The sequence below is a fragment of the Podarcis cretensis genome (genome assembly GCF_951804945.1).
Source record: "Podarcis cretensis genome assembly, chromosome: 8".
Classification (NCBI taxonomy): domain Eukaryota; kingdom Metazoa; phylum Chordata; class Lepidosauria; order Squamata; family Lacertidae; genus Podarcis; species Podarcis cretensis.
Window position 1 is genome coordinate 11,503,828 of NC_137177.1, and position 12,883 is coordinate 11,516,710.

Here is a 12,883-nt window from a genome sequence, read left to right on the forward strand (position 1 = left end):
TGCATACCTTCTGATCGGCAAGCTCAAGAGGCTCAGTGGTTTAGACCACAGCGCCACCCGTGTCACAAGCAGAGCTTAGGGAAGGAAAAATGATGGATTATGTGTGCTGATGTTTGCAGGTGTCCACACATGGGGTTCCCCTGCCCCGCCACGGACGTGTACCAAGCTGCCCCCACAATTAGCACAAAGTAATAATTCTCTCCCATCACTCACATAAAAGAATCAAGTATTTTCACGTTTATTTGTCTTTTGGGGTTGCCACTAAAGTCTCCAGTTTTTGGCTTCTATAGAAATTTCTCCAAAAAGAAAAAGAAAAAATCTTTTTTGAAAGAATGAAACAAAAATTAAAAAAAGACAGACAAGACGTCATGGGGAGGAGCCCCCACAGACCAAATCCTCGCTCCCCATTCTCTTCTGCTTCCAGGGTCCTGTGCGGTTCACTTCCCCCCCATCCCAAAAGCTGGGTTGGTTCGTTACCTCTGTCGGGGTCATTATCTTCCCACTTGCCCCCTGTTTTTTTAGTTCTTGGTCCTGTATTACTTCAGGTTGGTTTGTTAAAAGCGTGGAACGCGGTAGGCCCCACGACTCGTCAGAAGGCGGCTTAGTTGACCCTGAGTTCAGTCTCCATCGCCAGTGTACAGTTTGCTTGCACGCAACCCACCTCCTTGCCCACCTTGTGGCGGGTTTAGTTTCCCACGCCGCTAACTGGACCTTCCGGCCAGGGGTCCCGCCCTTCCCCCCACCCCGGAAAAAGAAGGCGAACTGTCCCTTTGCCCCGCAAATAGCTGGAGGTATTCATTTCCCAGCAGGCACGTGGCGGGGGCAGTGTGGGATCCCGAACCCCTTTTGGCACCTCTCCCTCCACGGGGCGAACTCCCTCCACGGGGCAAAGGCATGGGGGGGACAGCACAAAAAGGGGGGGCTGTGGTTGCAGCTGCACTGTGGAAGGGGTAGGAGGAGCTGGAGGGGGGCAAGGCCGACAGGGGTGGGGTGGGGTCTGTGTCTGCGGATATTGGTTTTCGTATCCCTTTCCCTCATAGTAAGAGGCTCAGGAAACTGTCTTTCTGCAGCGTCAGAAACAAGCTGCCACAGATCTAATCACCACAACGGCGAGGTTAAACTGGGGCGGGGGGGGGGGGCATGTATGTCTCTTTCCCACGAGAAGTGGGGATTAGAAAAGGACTCTTCTCTCTCCCCCTTGGATTTTGAGAAGAGCTGTGGCCTTCTTTTTTGGTGGGGAAGCAGGAGGGCCACAAAGATATCCACACACTACCCCTAGGGCAAGGGATTATGCGCCAGGGTGTGCACGGGGAAGTCCCCTCAGGCCTGGGTCCCCCAAATCAGGGCATACGCATAGCGTACATGTCTTAAGAGCAGGCGCCTCCGCACGAGAGCGAAGGCAGGGCCGAGGTGGGGAAGGGGGCCAGTAAGCACGTGGGGCGGGCGTCACTCCTGCCCGCTGAGTTCGCGGGGGGCTCCCCGGCGCGGAGTGCCCTCCTCAGAAGGCGGGGGCCCCCGAGGCGGCGGGGGGGCTCCCCGAAGAGTCTGGATGCGCCGGCACTCGTGGCAGATGCGGACGTGGGTGCAAGGCCGGGGGGTCTCCTCCAGGAGGCGCTGCGGCCCCGGCTCAGATACCAGAGTCCCCGAGTAGAGCTTGCCGTTGCTGAGGCGCATCTCTCGGACGGAGCGCAGCGACAGGGCGCCTCGGGTGGTGTAGTGGCGCCGGCGCCGGCGGGAGCGGGTCGGCTTGCGGCAAGAAACGGCGTGGCGCAGCTCTCGCAGCATCTCCTGGCACACCGAGATCTGTCATGAAGGAAGGAGCAAGCAGTGAGGAGGTGGGCGCCACCCTAAGCATACCTCCAACATTCCTCGGGTGAAAATAGGGGGGAAACCCCATTTTTCTGCATGCCCCTGTTTCCCTGGCCATATATACTTGTGTGGTGGCAGTGTCCGAGACTGAGAAGCTAATAGCCATGTTAAACTTTGCACAATGCCGCAGAGAGCACCCAGTGTAATGTTGCTACATTAGGCGGCTTGGGGCATTGTGGGTAACTTAACACAGCGGGCAGTATTTCAGGACCAGCCCCTGCCCACTTGTGGGGCACCAATGGAGGAAGGCAATGGCCCTTCTGGCGTCTCATTTCACGGCTACCCTGCCCCTCTACTTGCACCCTGACCAGGGTTTCCAAGTAGCAAGTATTTTATCGATCCAGCCCATCAGTAAATGGGGCCTAAAAAGTTGATAAACTTTGTATTTTGCCCTATCAGATTCTACCTCAACCCTATTCCTCAGTTTTCAGATGCTTGCAGGTTCCGCTGCGACTTAATCGTGCTACGCTTACCCAGAAAAAACAGTATTTTTGAAATGAAAGTGTTGCTGGCAAATCCAGCCTCCAAATCATTGAGGTACAATCCTCTTGGATTCTCACGACACAAACAAGAATATGAGCACAGGCTACCTTAAAATCACAAGAGGTTTTTTTAATTTAAAAAAGTCAATGCTGAGAGAGAGAACAAAGATCCACCTTTGCACTTAGAATGCACCAGAGAAACTTACAGGGCAAGGTATTGACTTCTGACCCCTGTGGGATTACCCACCATCTAGTAACCATAGATAGACTGCCTCTGAACATGGGGGTTTGTCTTTGAACTATAATGAATAGAGATGTGGGGAAATTTCAGCAGGAACAGAAATGGCCACAGTTCATTTATTTGTCTTGTGTTTAGAATGGAACTCAATCCACCAAATAGATCAGTATTCACTTGTTGCTGCTGCTTTCAGTCTCAAAATGATACCTAATTCATTGTCCACCGCAACTTCCTTTGCAGTGACATGAACGGGATGGAAAAATGAAGCGACAACATAATTTACGTAATTAATTACCAAAGTTATGTAATTCCATCACAGCAGACAGAGAGACAAATAACATAGTTTTCAAAGTGAACTGCAGTGGAATGGAAGCAGTGTTTATGCGAGGAACAGAGGGCAATACAGAAAATTATGCCTTCTTATTAATAACGTTTGATAGACCTAGTCTGGGTTCATTTAATCCTTTAAAAATATAATTTCTTCAGAAACTGGGTAGTGTTTTCCCTAAGTACTACTGCTTGAATAAATCCAACCTGTCCTGCTGGAATTAAATTCTTCTGAGCCTACTGCCAGTTGGTTTCAATGCAACATAATCACTTAGTGCCATTCCAGACATAGCAGCCATCTTGTGATGTTACAACACGGCAGCCATTTTGGAGATGGTCCTTACTTGGGCAAAATGTGGGGGAAATTCTCAAAAGGTGGAGCAACAGAGAAGTCTTTAAAACAAAACAACATGCTAAATACTTCTGAAGGGTCCTCCCCTTCCCCTGTTGCTGACCCAGAGGGAAAAGAGGGATACAGAGGGAAGGAGTTTCTGTAAGAAAAGGCCTTGGTAGCTGAGGTTGGGGGGAGTTGAGTATGTTTAGCCTGGATAAGAGGAGACTGAGAGGAGATATGATAACCATCTTCAAGTATCTGTCACACAGAAGATAGAGTAAGCTTGTTTTCTCCTGCTCTAGAGGGTAGGACTCGAACCAATGGCTTCAAGTTTCAAGAAAGGAGATTCTGACTAAACACCAGGAAGAACTTTCTGACATTCAGAGCTGTTTGATAGTGGAAGAGACACTCCCAGAAGTTGGCAGACTCTTTCCTTCATGGAGAGATTTTAGGTAGAGGTTGGGTGGCCATCTGCCATGGCTGCTTTAGCTAAGATTCCTGCATTGGACTAGATGACCCTTGGGATCCCTTCCGACTCTACAATTCTAAGAGTCAAGGACACCGAGGGCCTTGTTCCAGTCAGTCACACACACTCTCTGGGCCAAAACTACCCCACTGCCCTGAGCATCTTAGAGGATGAGATATAAACAGCAATTAATAGAATTGATAATGAGAACCGAATGATTATTGGTGTATTTAAAGCAGGGTGGATTTGTGACCTTCCAGAAGTTCCTGGGCTGAAACTCCCATCATTCCTGGTCATTCTGGCTGGAGCTGATGGGAAGTGCACACTGACAATATCAAGAGGGCCACAGGTTTCCCCTCCCTAATTTAAGAAGTATTAATACGGGGGAACAAGAATCAAGGACATGTAAGGTGAGAATAACCGTTCAGCTCTTGTTAAAAACAAGAGGGTTTTTTCCCCCGTGTATGGAAAAAAACACAACTTCCAACAGCTGATGAACAAAATAATAAAACAATTCATTTTGAACAGCAGGGCAACATCCTCTGTGATCTTCATTGTTTATGTGACTACAAAGCTTCCTGCGGCTGTTAGGGCGGTTGTTTTGTTCTGTTTTACGGCAGAATATATTTAAATTTATGTTCTAAATATGTTGCAAGTTGCTTGGAGACCTTTGGGTAGCAAGCAACAAACAAGTCAAAACAAACAAGCAAGCAAATAAATAATATGTGCTCGCAACCGATAAATTACCGCAAAACGAAGCCAATGTCAGCTCATGAACAATAGGGAAATTATGCTTTTCTGTTACAGGGCAACCTCAAACAGCAAGCCCCCAGAAGAGGATGTAGCTCAGCAGTAAAACGCCTGCTTTGCATGCAGAAGCTCCCAGGTTCAATGCCCGGCGTCCTCAGGTAAAGAGAGACCCCCCCCTTCCTGAAATCCAGGAGAACTGTTCCCGGTCATTGCAGGTAATACCAAGTTCCAAGGTAGTTTGGTGGCTGGCACACTTGGTAAGCAATACAGGCAGAGGCTGGGCAGCATTAATACTGAAGAAGGAGTAGGTAAGGCCCAGCCACCACCCACAAGCAAGCAGGACAATATCATTGCTCCTGCTCTGAAAACAGCAGCAGATTTCTGCCCGCTCCCTGCACACACCATACTTGTAAAGCAGTGTCACACCACTTGGAATAGTCGTGGTTTCACCCAAAGCATTCTGGAAGCTGCAGTTCCGATACGGATGCTGAGACTTGTCAGGAAACCTCTCACATAGCTACAATTCCCAGAGGTCCCTGTGAAGAGGGATTGGTTGTTAAATCACTCTAAGAATTGCGTCTCTGGGAGGGAAATAGGGGCAATCCTAACACTCTTAACAGACTATAGTTCCCAGAATTCTTTGGGGAAGACTGTCTAAAGTGGCATGTTACTTTAAAATGTATGGTGTGAACGTGAACTTCTCCTCTCCTCGACCCTCCCAATGTCCCTATTTTCCAGGGACAGTCCTGGATTTACTGAAACCGTCCAGGTTTCTGATTTGATCCCAGAATGTCCCGCTTTTCCTTAGGAAGTCCCTATTTTAATCCGAGAGATGTTGAAGTGTATAGAGGTATCCGACTCCCCGAGCCATCTGAATGCAGCCCTGTATAGGAAAGCTTTTTTTGTAATGTTTAATGTTTTATTATGCTTTTATATATGTAAGCAGCATAATAAAATGGGTGGTACCTCGGGTTAAGTACTTAATTCGTTCCGGAGGTCAGTTCTTAACCTAAAACTGTTCTTAACCTGAAGCACCACTTTAGCCGCGCCGCTGGAGCACGATTTCTGTTCTCATCCTGAAGCAAAGTTCTTAACCTGAAGCACTATTTCTGGGTTAGCGGAGTCTGTAACCTGAAGCGTATGTAGCCTGAAGCATATGTAACCTGAGGTACCACTGTAACTAATAAAATCAGATGGGAAGGGTATAAAATAAAATAATAATAATAATAATAATAATAATAATAATAATAATAATGGAATAGGACGATCCTGTCTTCATTGGAGAAATGTTGGAGGGTCTGCACTGTCTGTCTGTCTCTCTCACAAACACACACACACCTGCAATTCTGCCTCCAGTCTGCACATGAGACCCTCTGATTCACTCCTCCATCTCCTTGTGGCTCCTTCACCAGTTTAATGCCCTTCTTAAAACCACCCACTCATACTTCCTCAATGGCAATAGTCTTCCCTTTAGACCCAGCCACTGTCCTTCGTTCCTTCCTCCATGTAACCAGAGAACCAGCCGCACCCCACCTCACCTCTTCATGTTCAGCCGAGCGACGCGTGGCCCATACAAATTCCATGACAGCGACGAAGACTGCAATGATGAGCCCGCAGATGAGCACCACAAAGATGCCTCCAATGTTCTCCATGCCCAGCCCTGGGGGAGGGGGGGGGAGAGAGAGAGAGGAAAATAATAATAATAATGGGAGCCTGCAAGGACAGGATGGACACAGCTCGAAGCTGCCCCACTTTCAGGAAGTCAGAGAGCATTCCTAACACCTTGGATTTCACATCTCTCTCTCACACACCTATAATGTTGTCTCCTTGCCCAATGTATCTAGATCAGCTCTGAATGTTCATTTCCAAATATTTTCAGTGCAATTTTCAGCACTTTCGAAGATCCCCAAATCCCACCCAAGAAAAACTTAAATGTATGCTTTTGAAAGTTAGGATGTTTGCAGACACCGTGTTTCCCTTTCCCTGCTGTTCCCTGGCTACTATTTTTCAGCTTTTCCTTCCCCAGAATCCAGCCAATCCGGAATCCCTTAGTAAATGGGCTGACACATTTCGCTGATTTTTCAATAAGTGGGATCTTTAAAAATCAATAGGACACAGGCTGAAAATAAACCCTTTGCGTCCAAACCAACAGAAGCTACTGACTTGCTCAACTGTTAGTCGGACACAATATTGGATCTGTTTCTGCTATGGTGAGGCATGTATTACTGCGTCTACAGCTGCAGCTCATTGGATTTTCCTCCACCAACCCATCTTTTTCGACTGGCAGTCTTCTCTCTTGCCACCAGAGGTTGCTCTACACAGCTTATTAGCAATCTCTACAAAACTTACATCTGATTTCAGCAGGTGGGAATGCCTGTGAGCCACACATGAAATCTAAGTTCCAAAAACTGAAGCCAAAACAGCCCCAAAGACAGGGCCTCACAACCATATACTGTGGGCCTTCATTTAGGCAGAGAACCATGCTCAATGCCAAGGTTCTTCCTCCAGGTATTATTCTCTCCCCCCCCCCCCAGCTTGCCATATTTAATTGTTTGTATGGAAGAGAGGGACACAGGTGGCGCTGTGGGTTAAAGCCTCAGCGCCTAGGACTTGCCGATTGAAAGGTCGGCGGTTCGAATCCCTGCGGCGGGGTGCGCTCCCGCTGCTCGGTCCCAGCGCCTGCCAACCTAGCAGTTCGAAAGCACCTCCGGGTGCAAGTAGATAAATAGGGACCGCTTACCAGCAGGAAGGTAAACGGCGTTTCCGTGTGCGGCTCTGGCTCGCCAGAGCAGCGATGTCACGCTGGCCACGTGACCCGGAAGTGTCTCCGGACAGCGCTGGCCCCTGGCCTCTTAAGTGAGATGGGCGCACAACCCCAGAGTCTGTCAAGACTGGCCCATACGGGCAGGGGTACCTTTACCTTTACTTTATGGAAGAGAGGTGTGAGGAACATTGTGACATATGTTCAAAGCACATTTCTTTCCGCAGGGCCTGTAAGACAGAGTTGTTCCGCCTGGCCTTTGGCTTGGAATCACCTTGATCCCCTTCCCATCTAACCTTTTTCCTTTCTCCTTCTGTGATGGAACTCCTATTTGGGGGGACTTCCCTGGATTTTTTCTGGCCCACGTAGGACCGGTCTGAATAGTTGGCCTTGCTGAAGATTTGACGTTTTCATCCCCCAAAAGTTTTTGATTTGAGTTTCTACTGAAATGAGGCTGCATTTTCATGTTGTATTTTAATCTTGTTTTTAAGTTGTATTTTAATCAATTGTTTTTATACCTGGTGTTAGCTGCCCTGAGCCCGGTCTTCGCTGGGGAGGGCGGGGTATAAATAAAATTTACTATTACGTTTACTATTTAGATCACAAGCCTCTGTCCCCAGTTAATCCTGAGAACTGCAGTTTGTTGGGAACTGGGAATCTGTGAAGGGTAAATGGCAGTTCCCAGAATCCTTTGGGGGAAGAAGTTATGTACAGTGGTACCTCTGGTTACGTACTTAATTCGTTCTGGAGGTCTGTTCTTAACCTGAAACGGTTCATAACCTGAAGCACCACTTTAGCTAATGGGGCTTCCTGCTGCCGCTGCGCCGCCAGAGCATGATTTCTGTTCTCATCCTGAAGCAAAGTTCTTAACCTGAAGCACTACTTCTGGGTTAGTGGAGTCTTTAACCTGAAGCGTATGTAACCTGAAGCATATGTAACCCGAGGTACCACTGTACTTGAGGTGCCTGGTGTGGGTTTAACCCATATTTATCAAAAACCTTGGGCTGCAATTCCAGTTGGGTTCTGCTCAGTGTTAACCCAACCATGGCATCCATTGGCAACCTCAGGTTGGCGGCACCCATCATAGGCGCCCCTCTAACCCTCAGAACCTCACCTTTGGCCCGGTGGTCCTCTTCTTTGGGACACTTGCTTCCCTCCCACCACTTCCGTTTCAAGATCTCCAGGCGGTTGTTCTCCTGAAGCTGCAAGATGGCGAGGGTGATCTCATCCCGGAATGGGGAGCCTGCGGGATTGTCAAGGAGGCAGATATGACACAGGGCTGTCGATGATGATTAATCCACCCCTTCTCAGGCCATCACTCAGCCGAGCTTCAGAGCAGGGGCCGGCATGTCGGCTCCAGCATTATGAAAGTCGTCTAATATAGCTCCCTGCTGACTTTGAATCTCATTTACCAGTTGGCTTATTGGTCACACAAGGCTTGTCAGCGTTTAAGGGAAGGCGAATGGGGCCTCAGCTGCTGCAATCAGCTGCAGCTCCTTGCAAGAGCAAGCCTATATCACTTTTTTGAAAATCTCCCTCAGTATTGATCTCTGGGTGATTGGCTGACCTTACTGCCCAAGCTCATCCAAAGTGAAAGGGGAATCTAAAAGATCCATGTTGATGAAACCACTGTTTTGAACATCCCCAAAGACAGGCTATACCTGCCTATGTAGGGGTGTGTGTGTGTGTGCGTGCACACGCAGGCGCGTGAGAGAGAGAGAGAGAGAGAGAAGGAAAAAGAGAAGGAGCTGGTATAAGCAAGCACATCTGAATGAGATATCAATGTGTTTTTTTGAAAGGTTCATGCAAGATGTTTTGTTGTTGTTGTAGCGTTCACCAGTGCTTTTTTTCTTTAAAAAAATGGTTAGGGGTACTCTCATTTTGACTCAATAATTCTCACCATTTTATAGTTCAAATCGGGGAAAATAAATACAGTAAATGGACAAAAGTACAAAGATTCACAAAATGTTTAGGGGTACGCGTCCCCCTGCGTCCCCCCAGAAACAAAAGCACTGGCGTTCACACAATGTCATTGACAGCAGAACACTAACCTGTATAACCTCCACCCCACCCAGCTCAGTTTATTCTGGATTTACCCTTTCCAAGGGACATTTTATGTAAAAAAAATAAAAAATTGTCGACAACCCATTTGCAATATCTCAAATTACGCCCTCTCCACAAAGCACACCTTCTACCTTTCTGGTAGAAAAAAATTTAAACGGTCAATTTTGGCCTTCAAAAAGAATTCCTTCTGATTAGTTCAGAGTGTCCTGAACTGCAAATGCATTTGACAACCTGCCACCTGGCGGAACCCCCAGTTATTTGCATTTATCTGTTTCCAATACCCATTCCAACCCCAGGCTGAGCCAATTAACAGGGCACCTGGCTCAACCTCACAAAGGTTTTCTGTGGTGGTACTTCTCCAAGAACCCCCATTGCACCCCCATGCTGACTACTTTCAGATTATAAACCTACAAAATAGAGCCGTGTCTTGATATTTTTGGGCAATAAAGAGGCTCACGTATATATAAACAGTATCTATTTCATACCAATATAGAAGATCAACAATACAGATGTCACACAAACACATACAGAATCCTGAAGGCAGCCCTGTATAGGTGAGTTTTTAATATTTGATGTTTTATAATGTTTTTCTATTTTCCTGGAAGCTGCTCAGAGTGGCTGGGGCAACCCAGTCAGATGGGCAGCCTCTAAATAATAAAATCACATTATTATTATTATTATTATTATTATTATTATTATTATTATTATTATTATTATTATTATTTAAACAGTGTAGACTATGGACTACTAACTACAGATTGTTAGTAAAGAGTTGATGATTCATAGCATTCATTGTTATTTGGGATTTTTTTATGTGCTTGTAAAATGTTTGTGCTGTTGATCTTTCATGTTAGCATAATATAGACACAATTCATAACTCCTTTTTTGTTTTTGTGCAACATCTAGCACTAGGAATTCCTAGTGCCAGGTGCAGTACAGAAGAATCAAGGTAGGAGTCATACAGCAACCTCCACAATAAGTAGAAGTGACTCAGGTATATATAAATAGCATCTATTATTATCAGCATTGTAATTATTATTAGGCCCACGCTTCTGTGTCCTTGTGCCTTTGGCATTTTCCATTGTTCTGCTCTTGGCACCAATGCCAGCTGATGATTGGCTCCAGCTACTGCCACTCACCCAGTGGCATGCCGATGCCATAGCCCTTGGTATCCAACAGCCCCCCAATTTGCGTCAGGTTGCAGTTGAGCCTCCGGTGATACTCGTTCATCGTGCTCTCGAGCAGGAAGGCATACTTCGAATTCAGCACCCGGGCGATCCCCTCCTCTGTGCTCTTGACAAAGACACTAGGTTGCTTTGAATGCATGTAATTCCACATCCGCTGGTACGTCTGGTACCGAGAATTCTGGTTGGAGAAAAAAATAGGTAGAGAATGAATGAGGGAGAGGATGCTGAGACTTTGCAAGGCAATCATATATACTCATGGGCTTGCTTTGAGAGGTTAGTTTCTTCCACAAATGAAATTTTATCATGATAAGCGTCGTCATAATGCGAAGAAAGGACCTGTACATTGGTTTATTCCATTTTTATCCAAAAGGTATCAGGGCAGCGTGCAAGTTTCTCTCACCCTCCCCATTTTATCTTCCCAACAACCCTGTTGGGTAGTGAAATATACTCAGAGTCGAGAGTGGATTTCATGCTCTTTCTTCAGCTCATAGTGGTGAGGAGGGAATGAAAGTCCCCTCAAAGTATCTGCTTTATATACATTATTTACACAATGGGCTGCACGTGATTGGCTAATTCCGGAATTCTCCTGTAGGCCAATCAGGTTGTGGATTCACTTCTATCTGGAGCTGGATTGGGTGGCTCCTGCGGACCACTCATACTGCTGCATTGTTCTAGGACCAATCAGACTGCTGCATTTTGAATCCTATTGTTCTAGGACCAATCAGACTGCTGCAGTTTGGATCCTATTTGGATCCAGTTTGGAAGTCTTGCTAGAATGAAATCATAAACTCAAACAAAAAAGCAGCCAGTCCCAGGTTGGGTCCCCCACCCAGCTTAGTTTTTTATTTATTACTGCTTTCAGCAACAAGTAGTGGAACTGGGCTTGCTCCGTCCTCCCCCTGTGGCTGGTGGAAATAAAAAGACTAGGTTGTTCTCAGGCAACAAGCAGACAGAAGCACGCGGTGTGGCGAGAGAGGACGGCGCACATAAAAAAATAAAAAAATCAGAAACTGCCCGGGCAATGCACTTGAGCAACTCACAATTTTATGTTGAATTATTGGATGCTTTGCTTCCAAACTGATAACGCAGTGAGCTGCCCAAGTTTAACACTAGAGAGGGAATTATCAGGGTAACCTGACATTTTTGTGTTTTCTGTCTGAGGGGGTTGTTGTTATTATTATTGTTATTAATGATACAGCCCTTGCACACCTAGTAGATTATTGCGGTCAGGTTTCTCCTGCCAGTTGCAAAGATCTCAGAAGCCTCTTCTGCAGTAACTTAGAGAACGGCTGTCCCTGTTCTGCGGAACAGCAGTCCTGCCAAGATGATAGGCAGTCACTTATCTGCACTTTCCGGAAACAGTCGAAGACATTTTTGTTCTGATAGGCTTTCTTAGATGAATCAATGGGTCTTTGCCATGAGTGTGCACTCGTTAGGGTTTTAGCCTTGCTTTAAATGCGTTATTCTTTGTCGTCAACTATCGCCAGTGCAAATCGCCACGATAGACGGTGTTTTTAGAAGGCGATTAACGAATCAACTTCAACTATAAGAAAAACCCGAGGTCTTAGAAAGATATGAAGGCGGAACTGGACTCCACACTAAAAACTATTTTGCGATGTGATTGTGAAGTGGCAGGATGCAGCGAGCTGGTTGGTCCTCAGACTTGACAAGGGCAACACATAAGGAGGAGGCAGCTTTGGGACTCAGGAAGGAAAGGAATTTGCAGAGCCCTGGCTGAAAGGCAAAACTGTAGGTTTTCCTTTCCACCATCCGGCCTGCCACCTTGTTTGTTGATTGATTTCCCTTCATTAATGTCTCCCGGAGCAGAGACTGCTGTTACTGTGGAGACAGGTTGCCAGAGCAACCGAGAGAAGGATAGAATTAGACCCCCCCCCCAAAAAATGACAATAGACTGGTCACTGCCACCTTGGCTACTGTTGCCATGGGAACCTCCAGCCTTGACCTTCTCTCTCTCCCCCCTCCAATACCCCAATACTATGATTAGTAGTGAGGGGGGCACTCGGACTGATATGTCAGATCCCGTGCCCCCGCTGGCCCTGAGGGACATCAGCTTTGAATATATTTTTAGAGAGAACAGTTCTTCAGCCCAGCGCAATATCAGAGAAAAAGCTAGCCAGGGCTAGGACACTGCCCAAGTCCCAAGAGACAGAAGTCTGGGCTTGATGTTGGGCGTTTATATGTATGAGAACATTTGGGATAGTTAAAGAGACAGCTGAAGGTCACCTCAGCTATCCACCCAGTAATTAAAGTGGTTTTGTGGAGATTTTCTCCTCCCCACCACTCGGAGAATTTCAAGAAGGTATTTTAAAAGGTACTCAGGAAGTCGGGAGAATGAAAAGAAACGAAGGCCGCTCTTCACATAATGTTTTTCAGATGCGAGAGAG

At 46.7% G+C, this 12,883-nt stretch overlaps 1 protein-coding gene across 1 annotated transcript in view; it reads right to left on the reverse strand.

Annotated features, from left to right (window-relative positions):
- Window positions 1-216: 216 nt before the first annotated feature.
- Window positions 217-12,883, reverse strand: part of GRIK5 (glutamate ionotropic receptor kainate type subunit 5) — a 91,400-nt gene continuing 78,733 nt past the window's right edge. The window contains exons 17-20 of the mRNA XM_079985330.1: window positions 10,431-10,656; window positions 8,342-8,470; window positions 6,005-6,126; window positions 217-1,803 (exon numbers count right to left, since the gene is read on the reverse strand). Of these exons, the coding sequence (XP_079841456.1) occupies window positions 1,447-1,803; window positions 6,005-6,126; window positions 8,342-8,470; window positions 10,431-10,656 (834 nt within the window). The 3' untranslated portion in view covers window positions 217-1,446. The remainder of the gene's footprint in view (window positions 1,804-6,004; window positions 6,127-8,341; window positions 8,471-10,430; window positions 10,657-12,883) is intronic.